The sequence below is a fragment of the Toxorhynchites rutilus genome, chromosome 3, assembly GCF_029784135.1.
Source record: "Toxorhynchites rutilus septentrionalis strain SRP chromosome 3, ASM2978413v1, whole genome shotgun sequence".
NCBI lineage: Eukaryota > Metazoa > Arthropoda > Insecta > Diptera > Culicidae > Toxorhynchites > Toxorhynchites rutilus.
In genome coordinates this window covers 264,390,086-264,417,386 of record NC_073746.1, presented here as the reverse complement: position 1 = coordinate 264,417,386, position 27,301 = coordinate 264,390,086, and the positions used below count along the sequence as shown (strand labels likewise).

The 27,301-nt window shown below is 40.5% G+C and overlaps 1 protein-coding gene and 2 non-coding genes across 4 annotated transcripts; 2 read left to right on the top strand and 1 right to left on the bottom strand.

Moving 5' to 3' along the window:
• Positions 1–785: 785 nt before the first annotated feature.
• LOC129776763 (uncharacterized) lies at positions 786–26,975 on the bottom strand. Of its 2 annotated transcripts, none has more exons than XM_055782598.1 (4): positions 26,951–26,975; positions 1,888–3,104; positions 1,693–1,828; positions 786–1,625 (listed from the first exon to the last, which is right to left on the bottom strand). In XM_055782598.1, exons 2-4 carry the CDS (start codon positions 2,774–2,776, stop codon positions 1,358–1,360), a joined length of 1,293 nt encoding a protein of 430 aa, XP_055638573.1. In that variant the 5' UTR covers positions 2,777–3,104; positions 26,951–26,975; the 3' UTR covers positions 786–1,357. The 2 variants fall into 2 exon arrangements, with proteins under 2 accessions (XP_055638573.1, XP_055638572.1); XM_055782597.1 differs by lacking the exon at positions 26,951–26,975 and adding an exon at positions 26,471–26,549.
• Trnas-gcu (transfer RNA serine (anticodon GCU)) lies at positions 24,586–24,667 on the top strand. Its single transcript has one exon. It is a non-coding gene; the product is annotated as a tRNA-Ser (tRNA).
• Positions 25,507–25,588, top strand: Trnas-gcu (transfer RNA serine (anticodon GCU)). Its single transcript has one exon. It is a non-coding gene; the product is annotated as a tRNA-Ser (tRNA).
• Positions 26,976–27,301: the final 326 nt, after the last annotated feature.

The window sequence follows — 27,301 nt, the reverse complement described above, 5'->3', positions numbered from 1 at the left end:
GCCCTTATGATGACGGAAATCAAACGATGTTAACTACTTGGAGTTATGAATAAGACAGAATATTTGCCTCAGCATAGATTCATTACTCATACCCTAGCGCAAACATTGCCCTCCCGCTATCTTCCCTTCTTGTTTATCTTTAGCATAATTTGCATCACCAAACAATCGTCCATCATAATTTCCAGTAAGACGCATCAATACATAGAGCAATCCTACCCCAAATCAGCTCTCCAATTTTTTTTTCAAACCTTGAATATATGGTGGCGGTTACCTAAAACCACATTTTTTTTAATTATAAAGTGAGCAATTTCTATTGCGGCTGATTTTTTATAAGGGCGAATAAGTTCTATCCAAAGAATCATAACTCGAAATCTAGAAGTCTGTTTGAAATATGATGTGTTGTAGGGAAATCAATGAACTATTTAAGAAAAATAATATTTTGAATTTTTTTAAATGTATGAAATTTCAAGACTTTGAGAAAAAGTAATGATTTAAGAAAAGTAATGCAAGAAATGGAATCTAAGTGTGATTCTACATGGAAAACTATATATAACGTTTTATTCTAAGACTAGGCGTTCTCGAGATATGACCAATTGCATATAATGAAAATAATGTTCATGAAATAATAGAAAATGCATATTGCCGTTGTACATTACGACTGAGGTAGAAATTCTAAAAACATTTTTGTATTGTATGAAATTGGTCATATTTCGAATTGCTGAAATTGCTCTATAAAATAATATTAGAATGAAAAAACTGATCCAAACTACAAGCATTTTCTTCGACCAAATTTTTATCGTTCCACCCTTCATGACGATAAAATTATTATTTTGAGTGCATGTTGTTACCGACAGATTAGCGTCCCCTCAGTCCCAACAAGAATTATGTGAACATCAGTTGCAGTTTTTACAGGAAAGTGGTATATTTTTGTATTGAAATTCGACTTGTTCAGCACTGTAGAGAATAGTTTACACTTTGGCAAACTACACACACGACTTTCTCGTAACGGTATCAGCGTGAACTTAATCATGATCTCAACTGATAATACACAATACAGGGTGGCGCATAAGTCACGCAACCGATTTGCACAAAAAATCGTATAAAAAAATGTCTCACGATATAAAATCCTTATTCTCGAATAAAAAACGATACAAAGTCGACAAATGATCCGCCCAGGAACCAACACGCTCGATGGTTTTTTTTCCTTCAGAGAGCGTTGCTTGACTTATGCGCCACCCTGTATATAATTGCATAATTGACTCGTTACCGAAAACCGTTGTACCAATTTCAGTTCATTAAAACCTTCACACACATTAATACATCAACATCGCATCACGCTAAACTCCCATCCTAGATCTCACCAATTGCTTAAACAGTGCGGATCCCGGTTTTCCATTACAATCTCGTCGATAACCGCACGTATTTCCGCTGAAATGTCCGTATTGCGTAGATCGAACTTTTGCAGGGTTTTATTCTCACGAACTCGTTCCGCCAATCGTTCGCCCATCATTAGACCGAGTTTGTTCGACGAAAAATCCAAGAATTTTATACTTTTATTGAAGCGAAGTATCATCAGTAGGTATTCCTCTATTTCTTCGTCGATGGAACAGCAGCTTAGATTGAGCCTGTAAATGAAACATACTCAACATTTAAAAAAAAAACTACAGATGAAAACAGTTTTGCTTTAATTACTCTTTCAACGGGAGATAGAAGACCATGGTTAGAACAAATATCGCGCCTTCAGTGAGAATCGGATTCAACCGTAAATCTAACCGTTCGATTGGTCTTCGTCGAATCAAATGAATCAAATCAAGTATACTTTCAGAGGCTGTGAAATGATCATAATTCAGAAAACAGAAAAAAGGATAAAAAAGAATGTTTACTGACACAGAAAATTGTTGGTAAGAATCACTTCTTTCGCTTTAGGTAATGATTCCTGAGATAAAGCCTCGAAAAACGCACGAATCCCAACGTCTCCACAGCGACAATGCGGAAATGCTATAGTGGTCAAATTTGGACAACCTTTATCCATTGCTGCAGCCAGACGCTTCATCATGGCAGGTTCTAGTTTAGTGCTATGCAGCCGGAATTCGGTCAATTCGTAGCAACGTTCCAAGCCCCGTGCCATTAGTTTCACATCTTTGTCAGTGATTGATGCACAACCAAGGTAGAAATTATGACCTGCATTTTTCACGTCGTACGTGATATCAACTTTTCGTAGCTCTCGCAGGTTCGATAAAACCAAATCCAGCGGAATGTGATCGTTATTATCTCCGATTGGTGGTTGCAGTTGACATATTTTAAGTTCTTTAACATGCAAAGAACATAGATTCACGATTGGCTCAACGCTTTCCTGCGCGTAATCTGCGGGATTCATTTGCTCCAATGTCTCCGAAACATGCTTCTCCAAATATACTCTTATCCAAGGTTTCCCGTTTATATCCACCGGGTAGTAATTTTTCCATCGACTGACGAACGCGCGCTTCCAAAATGCATTACTGCGTATCCGAGAGCAAAGGATGTCCAGCGGAAACTCAATATCCAGCAGATCCAACAGAAAATGCCTATCTTCACACAAAGGAATTTCACGAAAAAATGGTATACTGAGCCAATTGTGGGCAATCGCTTTCAGGCAAAGTATTTTAAGTGATTCGGGATTACAGCTGTCCCAGTCAAGATTAATTGCATCCACTTGGCGATTTTCATCACGTGAGAGATGAGCCGGACAAAAGTACGCCCGAAAACTGTTAAAATCCAATGTATTGGGAAATTTCATTTCTTCCTTAAGCTAACGGACTGGTTATTCGCGGAGAAAGTAGCGTTTGATCGATGCCGTCGCTGAGTACTAACTGAGGCACGTTCCTTAACAGGAGCAGAGCGCGATTCTGAAAATGGTTTATTTTGTGGAACGCGCCGCAGCGAATTTCGGCACAATGCAAGCCGATCATCGGGGAACAGTTGGTGTGAACATTTTATTTTGCTACCATTGACAACCAGAGACAGAGTGGCGTTTGTTTATTTTTATAAACTAGCAGCTTCTGTTTACATTCGAATATACCGGAGGCGTTGGACATCATTTTCCCGCTTTCGCTGTCTATGTGTTCCTATAATTAGATTAATAATGAATTTACTGTTGTCTGCCTTCGTACAAGTTTTGCACTCTTGACACTGCAAATTATTAGGAGTAAATGGTCGATGGGTTGTTTTGGCAGGAGCGTTTGTTTTCAATGAAGGTGGCGTCCTCAAAATATGTGGAAGATCGTTCAGCACGGAAACACAACACCTGTTCTTGTGAAAACAATTACAGTGTGTCTAACGATCAATGGTTTTTTTTCATGACAGCGATTCAAGATCAACATTATTTTAGTATACTGAAGATAACAGCATTATGTTGGTTTGAAACAACAAAAAGCATTAACATTAATTTTATTGCATTGCACAATGGTTAAGTAGCATGCATTTAAGTGGAAATTAGCATTTAGAGCTCGACAGTTATTCTCTAGACAAAAACTGTCTTCGACAAAGTTGTTACATACGATAGAGCGCTTATTTTCATGTTGCCAAAAATAGGGTGACCAACATTTTCGATGAAATAAAAAATCTAACTTTCTTATCTCTATAGATAGAGGTAAATATAGTTTGACAATGTTGTAGTCCCCGTTATTTAAAACATCTTTGTAGAACGAAGTTTTTTTCTATCTCTTGAAATAACCGATATAACGCCTTTTTCCTAATTTGCGTTGGGGTCACCATTAAAAACTGTTTTTTGCTCTAACTTTTATATTTCAAATTCTACATACAAACTGTCTTCGAAAGACTTTTAGAACATACTGATACAAACATTTTGTGATGCAGAAGTTGTCATTGGTTTTTGGGTGAAAAACCATCAATAACTTTGAGTAGGATTTAGACATTGACAAGTTATGTACCGCAAAATGTCTTGATAAGCTCTGAAAGTCGTATGAAGATAGCTTTGATGCAGAATTTGAAATATAAAAATTAGAGCAAAAAACCGCTTTTTCATGGTCACTCTAATGCAACTTAGGAAAAAAGCGCTAAATCGTTTATATGAAAAGATAGAAAAAAGCTTTGTTCTACAAAGTTAATTAAAATAATTAGGGCTACAATATACTCGAACTATGTTTATCTCTATCTATAAAGATAAGAAAGTTAGATTTTTTATTTCATCGACAATTTTGGTCACCCTATTTTTGATAACATAAAAATGAGCACTCTATCATATGTAACAACTTTGTCGAAGACAGTTTTTGTCTAAAGAATAAATATCTCCCACAAAGTTGTTTTTTAACTAAGTTGCATTAAGCTAACCATGAAAAAACCGGTTATTTCACTCTAACTTTTATATTTAAAATTCTACATCAAAATTGTCTTCGTACGACTTTTTTAAAGCTTATCAATAACAACATTTTGCGATGCAGAATTTGTCAATATCTTGATCCTACTCAAAGTTATTGATGGGGTTTCACCCAAAATTCAATTTTAATTTACTCAAATACAAAAAATAACATATCTTTGAAAATCACATATTATATAGACTGAAATTTGTTCTTTCAAATTCCGTCAACAAACTTTTTTTTTCATGTTTGTCCCAGAAAGAATGGCAAGTATAATAGAGATGAACCAGGCTTTGGCTGAAAATCTCTTTAATAAAGAAAGAAAAAAAAAGAATGGCAAGCAATTGCAGAGAGCGTATTTTTTGGGAAGAAATATTAATAACTTTGAGTGAAGTTGAGATATTGACAACTTCTGCATCGCAAAATGTTTGTATCAGTAGGTTCTAAAAGTCTTTCGAAGACAGTTTGTATGTAGAATTTGAAACATAAAAGTTAGAGCAAAACAAACAGTTTTCTTAATGGTGACCACAACGCAAATAAGGAAAAAGGCGCTCTATCGGTTATTTCAAGAGATCGAAAAAAACTTTGTTTTACAAAGATGTTTTAAATAACTGGGACTACAACATTGTCGAACTATGTTTAACTCTATCTATAGAGATAAGAAAGTTAAATTTTTTATTTCATCGAAAATATTGGTCACCCTATTTTTGGTAACATGAAAATGAGCGCTGTCGAAGACAGTTTTTGTCTAGAGAATAACTGTCGAGCTCTAAATGTTAATTTCCACTTAAATGCATCTCGTGGACCATTGTGCATTGCCAGATCTATAAAAAAATTGTAGAATTGTTTCCGAAGACATGACTGCATAGTTAACGTAGGATTATGTTTCCATATTTGTTACACGCCGAATTTGAATATCTCGAAACTGCTACAGTCGCAGTCGGCCACGTGTTAAGGGGGTAGTACACTATAAACTTCATGAAAAGTATGTGATTTTCGTGATTTTTTTAAACGAGAAAATAAATTACTATGATTAATCTGATATCACAGTTTTATTAGGTACATATTGCTTAACAAATTAAAAAAATTGGTGTCAATTGGACTGTTCCCTGAATAGCCGCAACTGGTCTGTTGAACTATTGCAGCCAAAACCTTGTAAACTGGTGGGAGTTCTACAAGTCTTTCTAGTGGACCGATTTCAACCAATGATTTTTTAACGTAATCTTGGATATATTTCCTGCCATCGTACGTAGGATTTTTCAAAATATTGATTTTTGACGAAATGACAACATTTTTTGTAAAAAAAAATGCGTTTTACCCCAAAAATCAGGAAATTTAGTGGAGAATCTGAGAAAACCTATTCCATCGAAACCGGATGGACCGTTCTGGTGGTAGAACTCGCACCAGTTTGCAAAACGTGGTTTCGAGAAAATTTCGGATTCGCGCTCCTTACGCAAAGACGTGGGTCCACTAATTGGCTTGTAACTTTGGAACTGAGCTTCGAACAAACCTGGGACAAAAACTACAGTAAAGTAGACATCCCAGAAAACATTTTAGGCCAGAAATATTTTTTTATGTTCCCTCCTCTTGTTATATGCCAAAAGTGCGGACAGCGCGATAGCGCTGTTCCTTCTTGATGTTAATATAATATTTTTGGCTTGGCACCTCTTAACGTAGAATTTTGTCTTTCGGGGACATTTGCGAAATAGAACTTCACGCGCTTTGTGCGATAATTGCGAATGAAATTGTGTAAAAGTAATATTCTCATTATTTAAAAAATATATATATTAGGCTGCCAAAAAAGTCCTGCGGTATTTTTTTTGAATTTTGATTTGTTCATAAAATTAGTTACAATCATCTGTTTTAAGTCATTCGCTATCCAACTCTTGACGAGTAAAGTTCAGTGTCGGTATTGTGCGTTGCCACTTTTGCTATTGTGCTATTGGTACGAGTGAATCGTGTACGAGTGAAGGTCATTGCTGTCCGCTTTCGACCTGACCTTTTGTTAAGTGGAACGAAGGAACAAAGGAAGCAGCGTTCTTGCAGCGAGCCGGATTGCGGCTGTGGAACTGATTCGGCATAACGGGATCGCCATCGCGTGACTGTCGCAAACGCGATTCATCATCACGTGGCTGCGTAAGCTATTCTTGCGCTATTGTGTTGTCTCCGTAGCGCGTAGCCTCTGTCTCTCCCTGATTAGGGCAGTAGAGCGCATTATTGGAACAACTTATATATTAAGGTACACATATTTATTATTAATATTATTATTCAATTCATTTGTTCATTGTTTGATATTATTATCATAATTTTTTTTTTGCTATTTTTTTTTAAGATTATTATTAAAATCAATAATAATTTAGAAATAAGACAGAAATTTTTGTAAAATGGAGAATAGTGGAGGATCTCCAGAGATGGAGATCTCCGATAATGAATCTCATACAAGATCTGGGAAAAAACATAAACGAGTCCCTCATAAGGAAGATAATTCTTCTGGGGACGAATCCGCTCATCCTACAAAGCCCCCCTCTAAGAAAATTACAAGCCTCCCTTCTCAACCCACTGTTACTTCCACTCCCCCTCTCCCATCATCGATTTCGCTTCCCCCTTCTGATGCTTCCGATCCAACCCAATCCTCGTCCTCGTCCTCATCCTCATCCTCGTCCTCGTCCTCGTCTTCCCCCTCTGTTGTCTCCGCTCCACGTGTCAGAGTTTATCCAGAAGATGCACCTGGAACTGGCCCTTGGGTTGTTTTCCTCCGGCCAAAACCGAAAGGAAAAAACCTTAACGTGATTCAGATCATGAAAGATCTGGCCAGATACACTTCTGTATCTGAAATTCGCAGGGTTAGACCAAACAAATTGCGAGTTGTCGTGAATGAACGGAAACACGCAAACGAGATTGTTGCTGATCAACATTTCACTCTCGAATATCGAACATTTATACCCTCCCATATCGTAGAAATTGAGGGGGTGATAACTGAAACGGGTCTGACGAGCGAACAAATAAAAGCAGAAGGAAAAGGCATGTTCAAGAAGCTCCCCTCAATGGAAGTGAAAATCTTGGACTGTCGCCAACTCGAGAAACTTTCCCATGATGGGGACCAAACTAAATTTACGCCGTCCGACTCGTTTCGAGTCACCTTTGCTGGTGCCGCCCTCCCTGACTACGTTATGGTGGACAAATTGAGACTACCTGTGCGACTCTTCGTGCCAAAGCCCATGACTTGCAACAAATGTAAGTCAGTTGGTCACACTTCGGATTATTGTGCCAACAAGGAGCGCTGTGCCACTTGCGGAGAGCAACATGAGGGGAAATCCTGCAGTGCGACTGAGCATAAATGTCCATATTGCGGGGGATCCCCACACGAGCTCTCAGTTTGTGAAAATTACAAGAGTCGCTGGGAGAAACAGAAGCGCTCTTTGAAGGAACGCTCGAAACGCACTTTTGCGGATATTTTAAAGGGCGCTTCTCCACTGGCCCAACAACAACAACCAATCAACACACAAAATGTCTTCGCCACGTTGCCCGTTGACGAAATAGAAGCGGACACAGCTAACGGGGGCACACCGTTCATTTTCCAAGGGAATCCCCGGCGCAAAAATGTGACCACTCCCAAAGTTCAAGGACAAGCCCCTCCGGTGATACCCCCTGTTAGCATGCCTAAAAAATCGAGTGCAGCGGACAAGCAAAATCAGGTTCCTCCTGATTTCCGTGGGAATAATTCACCTTCGAATGGCCCAGCACTCGAGGGGACATCAAAAACCCCAACTGTCCCTGTTATTCCGTCCAGTTCAACTTCCCAATCGGGATTTATAAAGTTGTCTGACCTTTTGGACCAAATCTTCAAGTGTTTTAATGTTTCCGACTCCATCAGAACCCTTGTCATCTCAATGCTTCCAGTATTAAAGACAATTTTGCAACAATTGATGCAAACACGGCCCCTCCTTGCAATGATTATCTCTCTTGATGTCTAATTCAAATAGAGAGGTCGGAGATATCACTGTTTTACAGTGGAATTGTCGTAGTCTTATCCCTAAATTGGATACATTCAAAATTTTAATTCATAACTACAATTGTGATGTTTTTGCTCTGTCCGAAACTTGGCTTTCTTCGCGAGATGATATCTCTTTCCACGATTTTAATATTATACGCTTGGACCGTGATGATAGATACGGAGGGGTGCTTTTGGGGATCAATAAGTGCCACTCATTTTTTAGAATTGACCTTCCACCTATTGGAGGGATCGAAGCTGTTGCTTGTCATGCAAACATCAGAGGCAAAGACCTCTGTATTGTCAGCTTGTATTGGCCTCCGAGAGCTGCGGTTAGCCGCAAACAACTTGATGACATGTGCTCACTCCTTCCTGAGCCACGATTGATCTTGGGAGACTTCAACTCTCACGGAATTGCCTGGGGGGAACAGTACGACGACAATCGTTCATTGTTGATATATAACCTTTGTAACAGCTTCAATATGACCGTTTTGAACACTGGGGAAACAACACGTGTACCTAAACCTCCTGCTAACCCAAGTGCTCTTGACCTCTCGCTTTGCTCGAATTCACTATCGTTAGATTGCAAGTGGAATGTAATCCAGAACCCCAACGGTAGTGATCACTTGCCAATCAAAATTTCCATCACCATTGGGTCGAATTCTTCTGAATCTATAAACATGGCATATGACCTCACAAGACACATTGACTGGAAAAAATATGCGGACGCGATTGCTCTAGCCATCAATTCCAGAGATGGTTTACCTCCATTGGAGGAGTATAATTTCCTTTCTCGTTTGATCTATGACAGCGCGGTTCGCGCTCAAACGAAACCCATCCCAGGTTCCACCATTTCCCGAAGGCCTCCCAATCTATGGTGGGATAGCATATGTTCCAAGCTTTATGTAGAAAAATCGAATGCATTTAAAGCTTTTCGGAAACGTGGAACCCCTGAAAATTTTCAGACGTATTTGTACCTTGAAAATCAATTAAAAACCTGATCAAAGGGAAAAAACGTGCTTATTGGCGAAATTTCGTGGGAGGTTTGTCACGAGAAACGTCAATGAAAAAATTATGGAAAGTGGCTCGAAACATGAGAAATCGCTCTTCAACGAATGAAAGCGAAGAATATTCACATCGATGGATTTTTAATTTTGCACGGAAGGTTTGTCCTGATTCCGCACCTGTGCAAAAAATTGTTCGAGATATACCACAAGGTAGGTGCGATCTTGATTCCGAGTTTTCGATGGTAGAATTCTCTCTTGCTCTGCTCTCATGTAACAATTCTGCTCCGGGATCGGACAGAATTAAGTTCAACTTGCTGAAAAACCTCCCTGATGTGGCGAAACATCGCTTGTTGAATTTATTCAATCGGTTTCTGGAGAATAATATTGTTCCAGATGATTGGAGACAAGTACGAGTTATAGCTATTCAAAAACCCGGAAAACCCGCGTCCGACTTCAATTCGTACCGCCCAATGGCAATGCTGTCTTGTATACGGAAATTGTTGGAGAAAATGATCTTGTTTCGCCTTGATCGATGGGTTGAAACGAATGGCCTACTCTCAGATACTCAATATGGGTTCCGCAGGGGCAAGGGGACGAATGATTGTCTTGCGTTGCTTTCTTCAGAAATTCAAATGGCTTACGCCGAAAAAAAACAAATGGCTTCAGTATTCTTGGACATAAAGGGGGCCTTTGATTCTGTTTCAATAGAGGTTTTGTCAGACAAATTACACTCTCGGGGTCTTCCGCCTCTATTGAATAATATGTTATATAACTTGCTTTGTGAGAAGCATTTGAACTTTTCTCACGGAGATTCGGCAGTAAGTCGGGTCTCTTACATGGGCCTCCCCCAGGGCTCATGTTTAAGCCCCCTTTTGTACAACTTCTATGTAAGCGACATCGACAATTGCCTTACACAAAATTGCAGCCTAAGACAACTTGCAGATGATGGAGTGGTGTCTGTCGTAGGACCAAACGAATCCGACCTGCAAGGACCCTTACAAGATACTTTGAACAATTTTTCAACCTGGGCCATTGGGCTAGGGATCGAATTCTCCACGGAGAAAACAGAGATGGTGGTTTTTTCTAGGAAGCATAGACCAGCAAAACCAAAGCTTCAACTTTTGGGTAAACCGATCACTCATGCTATGTCATTCAAGTATCTTGGGGTCTGGTTCGACTCCAAATGTACTTGGGGGGCCCATATTAGGTATCTGAGTAACAAATGCCAACAAAGAATAAACTTTCTCCGTACAATTACCGGCACCTGGTGGGGAGCCCACCCAGAAGATCTTATAATGTTGTATCGAACAACTATTCTCTCAGTGATGGAGTATGGCAGTTTCTGTTTTCAATCAGCTGCCAAAACACACCTCATTAAACTCGAGCGAATTCAGTATCTTTGTCTCCGTATCGCGTTGGGATGTATGCCCTCAACGCATACCATGAGTCTCGAGGTTTCGGCAGGCCTACTCCCACTAAAAGATCGCTTCAATTTATTATCTCTTCGGTTCTTCATCCGGTGTAAGGCTATGAACCCATTGGTGATCGGAAATTTTGAGCAGCTGATCGAGTTAAATTTTCGCTCCGGATTCATGAGTTCATATAATGAATTCATCTCCATGCAGGTTGATCCTTCTTCGTATATTCCCAACCGTGTTTGTTTCCCTGACTACATCAATTCCTCTGTGCATTTTGATCTGTCCATGAAGCAAGATATCCATGGATATTCAGATTACCAACGATCGAGGATCGCTCCAACGATCTTCGATGAAAAGTATGGGGGTATCAATTGTGATAATATGTACTTTACTGATGGGTCCACTATAAACGAGTCCACAGGATTTGGAGTGTTCAACGAATTTTTTAGCACCTCACACAGTCTTCAGAATCCTTGCTCAGTGTATATTGCTGAATTGGCAGCAATTCATTGGGCGCTGGACAGCGTCGCCTCACGACCTGTTGAACACTATTACATTGTAACGGATAGTCTTAGCTCTGTCGAAGCTATCCGTTCAGTGAGGCCGGAAAAGCACTCGCCGTACTTCCTTGAGAGAATACGAGAAATTTTGAGTGCTTTATCCAGACGCTGTTATGTCATTACCTTTATCTGGGTCCCTTCACATTGCTCCATTCCGGGTAATGAGAGGGCTGACTCATTAGCAAAGGTAGGTGCAATTGAAGGCGATATTTATCAGCGTCAAATCGCCTTCAATGAATTTTATTTTTTAGTCCGCAAAAATACCATCGCTAACTGGCAACGCAAGTGGAATGAAGATGAATTGGGCCGGTGGTTTCACTCGATTATCCCTAAGGTTAGCCTCAAACCGTGGTTCAAAAGTCTGGACTTGAGTCGGGACTTTATTCGCACCTTCTCCCGACTCATGTCCAATCACTGTTCGTTAGATACACTACTCTTCCGTTTCAATCTTGCCAGCAGCAATCTCTGCGTTTGTGGCCAAGGTTATCACGACATCGAGCACATTGTTTGGTCGTGCGAGGTGTATCTGGTCGCCAGATCGAATTTAAAAAACTCCCTTCGGGCCCGAGGAAGACAGCCCAATGTACCGGTGAGAGATGTGTTGGCTCGGTTAGACCTTGATTACATGTCCCATATATATGTTTTCCTTAAAGCTATAGATCTTCGTGTGTGATTGCCCCTACATCCTTATACCCTCCTTTCCTTCCTTTGCGGGTAATACGTCCCCTTGCTATAAATAGTAGAATAAGTTGAAATGTAAATACACTATAGATATACGAATAGATTTATAAATTGAGTGTTCATCAACATTGTTACAATTTCCTTATATCCCATACTTCTCCTAAAAATATGTCACCCTCCTAAACTCGAGTACACCGCGAGTAATCGGTTTTCCACCTTACTAACCATAGATGTAAGAAAATTGTTTATATATATAGTTTTAAAATTATATTTAAGAATTAGGCTCCTTTAAACTTAAGTAACTGAGCCTGTAAAAATAAACGAATTAAAAAAAAAAAAAAAAAATCTGTTTTAAGTCAAATATGCGCCGTTTTGTTCGATGACTTGTTCCCAACGAGATGCCAACTTCATAATACCCCTGTTATAGAAGCTCGCTTCCTTATTGGCAAAAAACTCGGATAGCCAATTTTCACAGGCCTCTTTTGTGGCTAACTTCTGACTTCCTAGCTCGTTCGCCATGGACAAAAACAGGTGGTAGTCACTTGGTGCAAAGTCCAGACTATACGGCGGATGCAAAAGAACCTCCCATCCGAGCTCCCGGAGCTTCTGGCGCGTCACCAAAGAAGTGTGTGGCCTGGCGTTGTCCTGATGGAAGACAATGCGGCCTCTGTTTATCAAAGATGGCCTCTTCTTCATGAGTGCTACCTTCAAGCGGTCTAGTTGTTGGCAGTACAGGTCCGAATTGAGCGTTTGGCCATAGGGAAGCAGCTCATAACAGATTATTCCTTGACAATCCCACCAAACACACAGCAGAACCTTCCTGGCCGTTAATGAGGGCTTGGCCACCGTCTGAGCCGTGTCAGCGGGCTTCGACCACGACCGTTTGCGCTTCACGTTGTCGTAAGTGACCCACTTTTCATCGCCAGTCACCATCCGCTTCAGAAACGGGTCGATTTTGTTGCGATTCAGCAGCGATTCACATGCGTCGATACGGTCAAAGATGTTTTTTTTGCGTCAACGTGTGTGGCACCCATACATCGAGCTTCGTTGTGAATCCAAGCTTCTTCAAATGGTTAATAACGGTTTGATGACTTATCCCCAGCTCTTGGCCGATGCTACGGCTGCTACTATGCCGGTCTTTCTCGGCTAATTCAGCGATTTTATCGCAATTTTCGACGACAGGCCTTCCGGAGCGTGGCGCATCTTCGACGACATCTACACCAGAACGAAAACGTTGAAACCATCGTTGTGCGGTGGAAATGGAAACTGTATCGGGTCCATAAACTGCACAAATTTTATTGGCAGCTTGAGATGCATTTTTGCCTTTGTCATAGTAGTACTGTAAAATATGTCGGATTTTCTCTTTATTTTGCTCCATATTTGCGACACTATAACTCACGAACGACTTAACCAAACAAAACACTGTCAAGCAAAAATACCTTTCCAACAAGCTATAGTATGACTCGATACAATGAATACAACTAGAACTACACGCTTACAACGACATCTCACGGAAATACCGCAGGACTTTTTTGACAGCCTAATATATACAAATAAGGAAGTGATAATACATTTTATAAAACCCACTTTTTATGTGTGTTTTTTCATTAATACAACTTTTGTGACCTAAACAGTTATCTGCGTTCTTTAGTATTTTTTCAAATATATCCAAACTCATCCGCTTTTTTAGCATATGCTCACAAAATTTGCTCCGCACTCAAACGGTTAAGGAAACGCTTTGCGCTACAAATAAATGTATGGTAAATCAGCAGGTCTCATTTCAACCCTATTTTCTTATATTGACTATTTAAATTGTCAGAGTCTTTCACTGCTATAAAACTTGTTCAGCTTTTGATGAGCTTTAAAAAAAACAATGAAATGGTCGGGATTCAAACGCGTGACCTTTGCAGAAATGATTTTCAAAACGTTTCTCTTGCATACTACACCCACACCTCGCTATACGGCCGCTCTTTTCGATCGAAAACGTGGGCCGTTATAGTGAAATGCAGTATTTCACTATAACGGCCCACGTTTTCGATTTACGGCCTAAAATGTTTTGTTATAACGGCAAAAATAATTTTGAGGATTGGCTCAAAAATCACTTTTGTACAGAAGTGAAAAAATATTTGCGATACAATAACTTAAGCAACATACAAATTAGGTATGTATTCATACACATATTCCATGTAATATGATGTTGTTTCATTTTTGTTTATAGATTATTGTTGGTTTTCATGTATGTATGTTGTATGTTTTTTATGTTTTATGTTTATGTTACGTATGCATTTTTGATTTACATGAAATAAATTTAAATGAATTTAATGTTTGATTCAAATAAAATAAAAATTAAAAAAAATAAATGCATTTTGAATCATAAATCACGTTATATATTATATTTAACAAATTTGGAACCGATCTGATTGAATTTGTATGAATTTGTATTAGAATAATTGATTCCTTATACGGCTTTTCGCTTTGTGGCCGAATTTCGTGGAACGTATCTAGGCCGTAAAGCGAGGTATGGGTGTATCCAGTATCAATGGTTGAACAAAAGCTTCAATTTGGTATAAATAAGCTTTTATTCAACGTATAGTTCAGCATATCGGTTTGTTAGGCATGTTCCGTCTGCTGGGAACTGTGGGGTGGACTGTATATGTCTGGTTGATCCACTCATGGAGACAACCGGTGCGTGGAAGGAACCCTTGTGTTCCTCACCTTACTCTTCTGGGTGGGAGCCCCTGTGGCTCCGCTCCATGCTCTGAAAAGAGCAAGTAAACTCTTTCCTCTCTAAGGACGTGTTTTAGGAAATCTTTTTGTTGGATCTGGGTCAGAGTAATGCAAGGTGGGCGCATGATGTTTGAGAACTTTATGCTATATACATTTTATTCTTCTTAAATTCACTCATTTCAATATGTACACTTGGTTGCATTAGTTTCATTGCTGCACATGCGAATGTGCCACTATTCTGCTACTGGAGAACTGTAACCTCGCTCATGTGGTTGAATTGTTTTCATACTGCTACTGATGTTGAGGTTATGCTACTGCTGTTGCTTCTCTTGCAACGTTTGGTGTTTTCTTCTTCTCTTGCTGCTCGATGATGTTGGGGCTACTCTTGCCGCTGCCGGTACACAGTGATCGCGGCTCGTGCGATACTGATACTTCTTCGTCTTATCACACTCTTGCGATGATGTGTTGACTGCTTGCTCCTCTTGCTGGTGTTCTCGATTTGCACTTGGTGATGGTTGAATGAATACTGTTTATTCGCGCTTTTTTTTTTTTTTTTTTTTACAAATTAAATGCATTTTTATTCAGATGTTTTGCTATTTGCATACATATTTTACAGTTCAAGTGACACAGTCTGGGCTTTACATCTTCGGTTCAGCTTTTGGATTTAAAATCATACTGTTAAGCAAAAGTTCCTTATTTATAATTTGACAGTTGTTCACCATTTTAATGGTATTGTTTGAAATTAAATTTGAAAGAGACTACTTATAAACTACTAACTAACTAACTAATAACCAACTAACTAATCTACTATATACAACTTTTTTATCAGGTCAAATTCAGAGGATCTAGATTTCTCAACAAATTTAGCTTTTGTTTCATACATAATTGCATCTAGTTTTTGGATATTAGCCTCTTGGTGTAGATCCGAGATCCTTGTGTCAAAAGGACGATCAAGAATCATCCTCAATGCACGATTTTGCGCCACTTGGAGTTTGTTCCTGTGAGTCTGAGCACATGACCCCCACACCACAATTGCATAAAGGATGGCAGGAGCTATGATTTGATTGTAGACGGCCAGTTTGTTCACCTTTGAGAGACGGGATCGTCGACAGATCAGAGGGTACAGAGATCGAACCAAAGCGGAACACCTATTCAAATTCTTCTCCACGTGCTGACGGAAGAGGAGTTTCTGATCTATCACTAGCCCCAAATATGTTACTTCAGCGGACCACTCAACCCTTGTGCCATTCATCACCACAACGCAAGATGGAGGAGGTTTGAGTTTGGGAGACTGCCTGTGCAGGAACATGATTGTTTGGGTTTTGGAGGCATTGATTTTAATTTTCCATATGTTAGCATATTCAACAAAGGCGTCAAGGCATCGTTGAAGCCTGTTTGTTATTTCACGAGGCATCCTCCCCTTGACGGCAATTGCGGTGTCATCTGCGAACAGAAAGGACGCGCAGCCATCTCCCAGGGGAGGAGTGTCAGAGGTGTAAAGGCTGTACAGCAAAGGGCCCAGCAGACTTCCCTGCGGGACCCCTGCCTGGATGGAAAATGTGTTTGACAAACAGCCATTCAACGATACCCTGAACGACCTTTGCTGAAGGTAACACCGGATGATTTTCACGAGATAAATTGGAATGTTAAAGGAACAGAGCTTATATACAAGCCCGTCATGCCAGACACAGTCGAAAGCCTTTTCGACATCCAACAGTGCCAAGGCTGTGGACTTGGATACAGCCCTGTTCCTTTGGATGGTGTTCATCACTCTCACTAGTTGGTGGATAGTCGAATGCCCCCGTCTAAACCCAAACTGTTCAGGCAGGAGGATGTTGTTGACCTCAACAAATTTTTGCAATCGGAATAAAATGATTTTTTCAAAAAGTTTGCCCAGCGCTGAAAGGATGCTGATAGGTCTGTAGCTTGAAGGTAGAGTTGGATCCTTCCCGGGTTTGCAGATCGGCACGATCTTCGCTTCTTTCCAGATGCTTGGATAATAGTGCAATTCCAAGCATCGATTGAAGATGTTGCTGAGCAGCGAGTAGACTTTGGGAGTGAGCCTTTTCAGGATCAGGTTGAAGATTCCATCAAACCCGGGAGCCTTCATATTCTTAGTGGCCTTCAGCGCTGAGCAAACTTGTTCTGCATTGACCTTATCTTCCCGAGGTATGGCACATGGGGAGGTATCTAGTTCTTGGACGCACTGCGCAACCTGCTGTTCGAGCGGACTAGCCATATGCGAGCCAAGCAAATGCGACGATGCAATGTGATTGCCTATCGCATTCGCTTTCTCAATAGGCGCAACGAGGAGACTATCGCCGACCTTGAGAGGAGGAACTGGTTTCGGATGGTTTTTCAGCACTTTGGCAACCTTCCAAAATGGTCTGGAGCGATCATCCAAGTTTTGTACGGTGCGCCCGAAGCTGTTGTTTCGAAGAGAGACCATCCTGGAAGCAATCTGCCTGTTCAGATCGGCCATCTCTTCCTTTCTGCCGAGATCCCCGGTCCTCTGAAACTGGCGTCTACGCACATTTCGCAAGCGGATCAATAGTTGAGTGTGAGAGTCAATAGCAACGAACTTACCCCTCACAGGAACACGCCGCACACACGCCACATCAGCCACGGAGATGGCGTATTGAAGACCCTCTAATGCTTGGTCGATGTCCTCCACTGAATGCAGCAGCGGGTTCTCCTCGAGGTGATGGTTCACCATCCTTCCAAACGCCAGCCAGTTGACGTGATGGTAATCCTTTCGAAGGTAGATGGCTGGAACAATGTTGACCCCTACTTCAGCAACCACCGGAAGGTGATCGGAGCTGAGCTCGTTTACCGCCACCGGCTTGGTCAGCATGATGTTTGAAAGGAAGATGTCCAAAGTCGATGGATTTCCCGCAGGTGAGGTGAAGGTTGGCTCGTCCGAGAACTGTACCGCATACTGCCCATGTTGCGCGTGGTCGAAGAGAAGCCGCCCGTTTTGATTTTGTCGGTAGTTCCGCCAATCCTCATGGCGGGCGTTGAGATCACCCCCAACAACAAAGCGAGAAGAGGTGCGAGTGATGGCAGTCAAGTCATTTTGGAACTAACGCGCCATCCTGTTGCTGTTCGGACACTGATGAGGACAGTACACGGCAATGAAATGGATGTTGCCGTTTGTCAATGCGACCTCCACACTAATCGCCTCGATGACCGACGTGCGAACGTGCGGAAATATGTAGAGCTTCAGGCCTTTCCGTACGATGACCGCAACACCGCCCCCCCTAGAGCTGGTGCGATCAAGCCGGATGATGTTGTGATCCGGCAGCCAGAAACTGTCACCGGATTTTAGGTGGGTCTCTGAGAGCAGACCCACGTCGATGCTGTGTCTGCCGACGAAATCGGCAAACTCGATGGCTTTTGCTCTTATCGAGCAAGCGTTCCAAGTGGCAATTTTCAGAGACCTAAGAGCCATATTCAATGATAAACTTACCAAGCACATTCATCTGCTCGGGCTTGTTGCGGCACGCGCGGAGGGCGGTCATCTTGTCAAAAATTTCCAGTAGCTCCGTCGGGGTGAACTTTTCGGAGTTGGTTTCAGTTTGTGGTGGGCGCCAAAATCCAGGGGGGGTGGGAGACGAGCGCTGTCCGGCGGGCTCGCCGGAGGTACGTTGAGGAGGGGCAGCTCGATCCCGAGCGCTTGGATGAGTTGTTTGCTGAGTGGGGCGAAGCGGAGGAAAATCTTCTGCTCTAAACGACTTCTCCTTCTTCCGCCCCGGTTGATTGTTGATAGACGCCTGCTTGCGGATATGTTTGAAATTTTCGCGTTTCGGGCATTGCCGGTCCGAACCCTGATGAGCGCCGCCACAGTTGATACATTTGTACTCCACTTTACCAGCTTTGTCCACTGGGCAGTCATCAGTGGCGTGGTCCTTAGCACACGTGCTGCAGCGAGGTTTGATGTTACAGTTGCGGGTGCCATGTCCAAAATTCAGGCACCGCTGGCACTGGGTGACGTCGCGACGGCCGCCACGGTAAGGTTCCCATCGGATTCTCAGGGAAAAAAGAGAGCGGATCGCTTTGAGGGCATTCAGCGTCACCGTCCCTTTCTGAAAGTGCACCAGAAACAGACAGTCCGGGTACATCTTCTCGTTTTCACCTCTACGTTTCATCCGGTAAATGGCGGTTACGACTAGCTTAAACCGATCCTTGAGTTCAGCGGTGATCGTCTTCGGGTCGTAGTTAGACAGGCCGCGAATAACAGCCTTGAAGGGTTTGTCCCCCGGGATGTCGTGGGTGAAAAACTCAATATTGGCATTCTTCAAAAACGCCACGACCAGATCAAATTCATTCCGCGTACGGAGGAAAACTTTAGTGCCGATGCCACATAGCTTATATTCTGCTTTAACGCCCATCGATGCAAATTCACTGATGAGTTTGTCGAGAGCGACCGCCTTCACCACCAGCGGAGGGAGTTTGATTTTGGATGCTGCCTCAGTAGCAGAGTTTGCATTTTCAACCGTCGCGCCGAAGTCGCCTACTTCAGTGCCGTTCGATGCGGTGTCACAGTCGCGAAGGCTCGACTCTGTGCGGGCACTTTTCACCGCGCCACCATCGCGTGCATCATTAGATGACGCTTGCCTTGAAAATTTATTGCCCCTGGCAATGCGATCATTTTTTGCAGGGCTCGAGCCTGCCTTCCTCTTCTTCTTGCTCATCACACACTACGCGAAGCGTCAAATTTATGACGCGGTAAGAAGAAAACACACGATACGAATAACGCGAAAAACGAAAAGAAAAAACCGCACGACGATATCCAAGTTGGATTACCACTGGTGGGGTCCAATCTTAGATCGAAGCGCAGCGAAAGCAAAGTGAACTGGACTGCTCAACAGTCCGATGCCGAATGTGTTTACTCGCGCGGTCGGGTGGCTGCTTTTATGCTCGGCTGTTGCGTCACAAAAAAAGGGGTAGGATTTACAATCTGATTCGTTTCCCTTTTCAGTGCGCTTCTCGGAAACTGACGTAAATAATTGGAAAATAAATTGGGTAGATTCTCCCGCAATAGCGGGTGTACCAGTAATAGTATGCGAATGAAGTTGTTCATTATTGAGATATACCTGAAATTATTTACTGTTATCAGATGATTCCTAACAACTCTTTGGAAGTACTTCTGAAACCTGGTGACTTATGATGTTTAACTGATTTGTTCTAGGATGATCAGAATTTGAAATTTGTAGGCAATGAAGAGTTTCCATAACCAAAAAAAAAACAACGAAGACATTTTGCTAGCACGAAAAGCACATAAAGAACGATTCTTAACAATTATTTCCACCTTAATCTGTATAAATACTTTGAAATGTTCGTGTCGATTTTGAGGAAAAGCATCAGTTTTTATAGATAGACATACATGTATTGAATCATATATGCACATTTAATTCAAAACATTTATATTAAACATATGGAAACGCATGGGTGGTTTGAGGTTAAACATAGAACCTAATAGTTTAAAAGATATATACGAGGGTCATTTAAAAAATTCAAAAATAAAAACTACTTAATTGTTTGGCTTAAACCTTTTTTATTTTTCAACATAGTCTCCTTTCACGCTTATACACTTCGTTTAACACTGAGGCGTGAGCTGTTGCGTTGTCTTGATAGAAAAAAAATCACTCGATATTCTCGATTCAAACGAATTGCAAAGACAAAAAACGGACCAATCTGGCCGAAACATGGTGTGTGTTCTTCCAAGAGATGCTAACTAAGCATAATCTGAATACGCGCCATGAGCGCCATCGCGCGGAATTTTCACACGACCATCGAATCCCAAAAAATTGGAAAATATTCTTCCAAGAATGATGATGTTTTATGACAAAACTTGCATAAAGACCAATGCGACGTCTGTCACCTCGAAAACCAAAAACAACAAACATGTTTTATGGTTTCGCCTAATAATAGACATTTATAATGCCACATATTTATATATATATATATAGATATATATATATATATATATATATATATATATATATATATATATATATATATATATATATATATATATATATATATATATATATATATATATATATATATATATAAACTTGTATAGGTATAGGTATATATATATATGTAGATTAGATTTTTTTTTTTTTTTGACGTAGGACTACGTCTAACCGGAAGATATAGGGGGTGAAATGGAAATCTAGGCACTGAACAAGTAGGAAAAAATGCAAGATTTGGAACGCTTATAACTCGAGCATTTCTCAATAGATCGCAAAGGTTTTTGCATCAATTGAAAGGAAATATATCTACGCATCTATCATAACGAATAACATTTCATTTTTCTTGAGATAAATAATTGAATAATTGTGAAATATCAAGCATTGTCAAAATGCACTATGTGCCCATTTTTGATTGGTCCATTTTGTGCTCCTCAAATCGTACCGACCAAAACGGGCAACCAGAGCAGCAGCGAAATAGAATGAAGCACGATTGGAAAGGAAAAAGAAAAAATGAACGAAACATTGGTCGCAGTCTAACACATGCGTAATTCTCGAGCCAGCCAGTCAGCTTAAAAATCCCCGCTCCGCTGCCGTAACGATCATTCTTTGTGTGGACACCGACTGGACAACATCGTTGCTGGACGGGCTGGACGGCGAGGGATCGAGTGCCTTTCTCAAGGCAAGAGGGCGGAGGTGGTAGCGCTGGAGTAGAATAGAGTAGAGTTTTCAAAGGGCCCTTCTCAAGGCTAGAGACGAATGAACTGCAAAAGTTTAAAGTCTCTATAATACAATACCTTCCTTCCTTCCGTAACGATCATTCTCATTCAAACCGTACACCACATCAGTTCGCATCACAACACATCAACAAACCAACCCAAGCAGCCGTATCTGGACATGGCAAAGGAGAAAAAGTGAAGGGAAAGGCAAAATCCCGCTCGAACCGTGTTTAGTTTCGGCCGCCGAAGTGATCGAGTTAGCTGGCAAAGCTGCTCGCGACGATAAGAAAAACTGCATTCGGATCAGAACACATTCGGTGGACATCAAAACAACAGGCAGTTGCAGCGAGTGGCGAGTGGCAAACGCAATCGCAAAACGGCAGCAGGTAACAGAAGAAAAAAGTTTTTCTTTTTACTTTGGTGGCAAATCCAGAACAAGACGGCATCGAGGGCGTTCGAAATGGTTTTTTTCAAAACCACGAGTACAAAGTTTTCTAAATTGGAACCATTCCATAAAACAAGGCGCTTATCAGGGCCATTAAACCTTTCAAAAAAGAGTTTACGAAATACAGTGCTTTCTAAAATAATATCCAAAATAATAATAAAACACAAATTGATTTTTTCATAATTTGTTTTCCAGGATCTGATGAGTATGTGAATTTGGCAGTTGTTCTGAGCTTATTGATAGTTGGGGACTTTCCTGATTATTCAATTTTCACCAATTCTTAAATTGTTTCCAGATTGAAAGTACAGTAATTTACAGTTAGTTCGACATTTAGCTAATTGGACGGACATGTAATGCGACATATTTAGTTGAACATTTTTGTAAACATAGAGTTCGGGGTCCAAATTATTCGTCATTCGGTTCGGTGGACATCAAGACAGCAACAGGCAGTTGCAGCGTGTGGCAAACGCAATCGCAAAACGGCAGCAGGTAGCAGAAGAAAAAAGTTTGTTCTTTACACAATCTGCTTTGGTGGCAAATCCAGAACAAGGCGGCATCGAGGGCATTCGAAATGGTTTTTTTAAAAACCACGAGTACTAAGTTTTCTAAATTGGAACCATTCCATAAAACAAGGCGCTTTTCAGGGCCATTAAACCTTCCAAAAAAGAGTTTAGGAAATACAGTTCATTGCTTTCTAAAACATTATCCATAATTCCTGATTATTAAATTTTCATCAATTCTTAAATTGTTTCCAGATTGAAAGTACAGTAATTTACAATTAGTTCGACATTTAGCTAATTGGACGGACATGTAATGCGACTTATTTAGTTGGACATTTTTGTAAACATAGAGATCCAAATTATGACCCCACATTGAAAGTCGACACTGTACCACTGTCATCGCAAATGTTCAATTACAGGTTAAAATCGCCTCCAATGCGACACTGAGTGGCGCTTCGGCATGTCGCATTGAATGTAATTTACTGTACAACATGTCACAAAGCTGGATGAGAAGAAATTTTCCAACTGTGAAAGCTGTGGCAAGTGGCAACAAATCGCTAAACAGGAAGGTTTAGCCGAACAAGATGGGAGTATCGAGTGATAACAAAACAATAAACTCTTTAGATTGAAGATAATTTTGTGATCCTGAAAAGGACCCTTTTTAGACTGCATGTGAATCCAACGAGCGAACAAATCGTAATGAATGTATTTTTTTGCCATCGCTCCCTTTTAACGCTCATTCGTTCGTCTCGTTGGACTCGCCCCTCTGGCTGAGTCTGCCGATTTTTCTCTATCCTGTGAGTGTGTACCGCTAGAGTATAAAACACGCGGACCCCAAAAAAATATCTTATTTTCTTTCAAACCGTAAACCCGTGTGGTTGTACGGCATCGGCATCGTGGACGTAACAAAGGAGGACAAGTTAAGGGAAAGGCAAAGTCTCGCTCGAATCGTGCAGGTCTCCAGTTCCCTGTTGGTCGCATTCACTGATTGCTCCGCAAGGGTAACTAGGCCGAACGGATTGGTGCCGGAGCACCAGTATACCTAACAGCGATTATAGAGTTTCGGCCGTCGGAGTGCTCGAGTTGGCTTGCAAAGCATCTCACGACAATCAGAAAACCCGCATCAAGAACAGAGCAGCTTCGGTTCAGCGCTCATCAAGGCAACAATTAGTTTCAGTGAGTGGCAAAGTGTTTCTCCGACACGTCGAATTAAATGTAATTTACTGAACAACATGTCACAAGCTGGATGGGAAGAAATTTTCCAACTGTGAAAGCTGTGGCGAGTGGCAAACGCAATAGCTAAACAGGAAGGTTTAACCGAACAAGATGGGAATATCGAGTGATAACAAAAACACAACACCAAAGGTTCTTTTCAGAACCATCAACATATTCATAAAGAGTAAACAGTAAACTAATCCATTTTTCAGGTAGATAGGTAGGTATTCACGTAGGAGAAGAAAATAAAACAATATATTTAAAATATATATTTAACAAAAGCTGTCCCCTTTGTATAGTCCTACGTCACTCCGGTTATGTCCCCGACATTACCCACCCGTCTTTTTTTTTTGCAGAGTCTACAGTTTGCACTCAAGAAATTATGAATCGATTGATCCGTTCAAAAGTTAGGAATTTTCAAAAATAAGTGTATTGGCAAAATAGCAGAATGCCCTAAATTGGAAATATGTACCCTAAGGGCGAAATAAAAAAAAAAGTTGTCTAAAAGTTTTCGAATAAGGAATACATATGAGCATAATCAGGGATGATTATCTTTCAAGTACAGTAGAACCTCGATTAACCGCGGAATAGTCTGGCTCACCGCGAATAACGAAAATCTCGGATAACGCAATAAAAGACTAAAAATGAGTTCAAAACACGAAAAAAAATATTTCAGCGTGAAAAATATGTTTTATAAATACAGAAATCATTAAACTATCCATTTAGAAGGTCGTATACACCAGTGGTCAGATAATGTGAAAAACTATGATCAAAACAAAAGTTCATGAGCCCATCACTCACTGAAAAATTTCGGAACAGGCCTATGGATTTACTATGGAACTCGCTGTCGCGCATAATCCACACCGCGGATAATCGGAGTTCCACTGTACATCCAATTTTATGTGTCATCTCTATTTGATTAAATAAGAACAAAATTCGGACATTCATAGCGAGTTCTAGTAATTAAACTTAATTCACATATTATAACTGACGAGGTGGCCGAGAGGTTAAGGCGTTGGACTGCTAATCCAATGTGCTCTGCACGCGTGGGTTCGAATCCCATCCTCGTCGGGAAGATATTTTTTTTGCTCAGTTGTAGCTAAACAAATTTATTTTTGTTCAACGATTTTGTTTTGAAATATTCTGCTCATAACTATCATCTGATATAATTATGGAAAGCGGAATTCTATCATTTTGAGCAAACGAACCATTCAACCTTTGTTGGTATAATCGTGAACCGATTACTCGAGATTACTGAATATAAATGTTTCACTTTGTGTCGAATGTCACAAATGCAAATGCATTATTGAGAAGATCGTAAAAGAGATCCAAAATAGTAAGTTGCTTAGTTGAAAACCATATAGGTACTTTCAGGATAATTAATATATTCAGAACGTGACACATAAACATCTTTCATTCATTCATCTACATTTTTTCACAATGCGTTAAAAACGTCGTGATGCCAACTTGTTGATGTATTTGTTTTATATGTGCATTGCTAAAAAATGAGTTTTTAGACTACTTCTATACATAAGTTGCTGTATGTGCTCTACATCGAAATAATATGCTGTTAATGGAGAAACGAGAAAAACACTTGTGTTTCCAAGCAGCTGTCAAACAAAACTAAAACAGCATCTTTTGCCTAGTCATATTGATATCGATATCGATAATGTAGCGTTTTCGACCCAGTGTTTCATCTGAAAGGTATGCGCACATTTCCGACCAACATTTCGTGAGCGGAGCGTGAGCTGCTTCCTACGTTCCGACGCCCTTGGCATTAGATAGACGTATTCTTGCAATACACTAATAACATTTTCTGTCAGTGTACCCTTCTAATAGAGTATCTTGTGATGTTAGCCAAATTCAGAGAAAAATAGTGTAATGCCGTCAAGCACGCCTGCAGACGTGTCGACGAGGTGGCCGAGAGGTTAAGGCGTTGGACTGCTAATCCAATGTGCTCTGCACGCGTGGGTTCGAATCCCATCCTCGTCGAGTAGTCTTTTTTGTGTAGTTCAAGTATAAAAATGCAGCACATAAGCCAACAAGAGATTAACTTTCTATTATATTATTTTTTGAAGAATTTTATTGAGTGAATAAAATCAAACTATTAAACATTCTTAGATGTACCTGTTCTTCTTAACGAAGAAATATTTAGATGATGTAGTGACTTGGCGAAGGATATTATGATTTTTGGAATTATTCTTGTGAATGGAAATAGGAAGGCAATCCGTTAAAAAAATAGGACTCCTCCTGATAGAAGGTCCAAGAGAAAGGAATCGAAATTAGCATAATGTCCACCAATGAAATCACAAAGACTCTTCAATTGTTCCACACGAACACACAATTGGCAGACAAGCTCTTTCTTTGAGAATACAATTCAAAAAACAAATTTCACCCAGATGTGCATTCGAAAAAGTATTGCAAATAACGACAAATGAATACACTTTTTTATACTCAGGATACGGTACGGATTGTGAGACAGACAAGACAATCAAATATGATCGGTGCTGTCCCGTTTCAAACCGGTGAGCCTAATTATGACGTAATTATTTTCCATGTACAGGGTTTTTCAGATTAAACGCTCACGCCACAAATTTTAATAACTTCTACAAAAGTGAACCGATTTTTTTTAAACGGAAATAAAGCTTATTTTAGGACATTTTCGATATGATCACCCCTTTTTTCGATAAAACGTTTTAAACAGTGAACAAAATTCTTCATGCACAACTCTAACATTACGATTTCGATGCTATTGAAAATCCAAGTTGTTTCTTCTGTAAGTTACTCCAAATTTGGTGGCCTATTAACATAGCAACAGTCCTTCACGTATCCCCAGAGGAACTAATCGACGACTAGAAATGTTGAAATTCTTACCATAAGAAGACAAAGTTTCATTAAGGCTTCGGTTGCTCGAGTAATCCGATTTCACTAAAAATACACGTTCTTGTAAATTGTACATCTTGACACTAAAAATCATCCGATCAGACTGAACGAGTAGCCGAATATTATCGTCCCGAAGTGGGGAATGCAGTGTTACCATCGACAGAGTGAAAACAATTTTTTATAAGGAGTAATTCGATTTTTTCGCGTGAGCATTGAATCTGAAAGACCCTGTAGTATAGATATCGCAGCATTCCAGCGTATAACACAAGGGTTACGGCCCGGCTTGGTCCGAACAATCGGATAAGAAAGAAACACATTCTTGTTCGTTACACAAAACACTCTATTTACACGAAAATTACACATCTGAAATTCTAATCAAACATCTTCAGAAAAAGTCCTGGATCCGCACCTGGAGAAACAAGAATAATCAATGCTTTATGCTTCATACATAACAATGCGTACTTACATTACATATTTTTCGGGAACATCACAGAAACACTCACTACGAGCAATTGAAGAATTGCATCAAATAATATAAACAATAACAAACGCAATCCAAACAATAATAATAGAACTGACAAGGCGTTTCGAGAAAGGTATCGGTCAAATTCTATTGCTATAGAACAAAGCTCAATTGTTTATAGCGAATAATCTAGAACAACCCGAGCAAAGACACAATCGAACTATAGACAATAGAATTACTGCAGCGTGTACCGTATAAATAGAGCACGAAATGTTCAGTTCATCGTTCAGTCGCAAAAAAGCCACATTTCAGTATAAACCCACCAGCTTTGACTATATACGAAGTGTGACAAGTCCAAT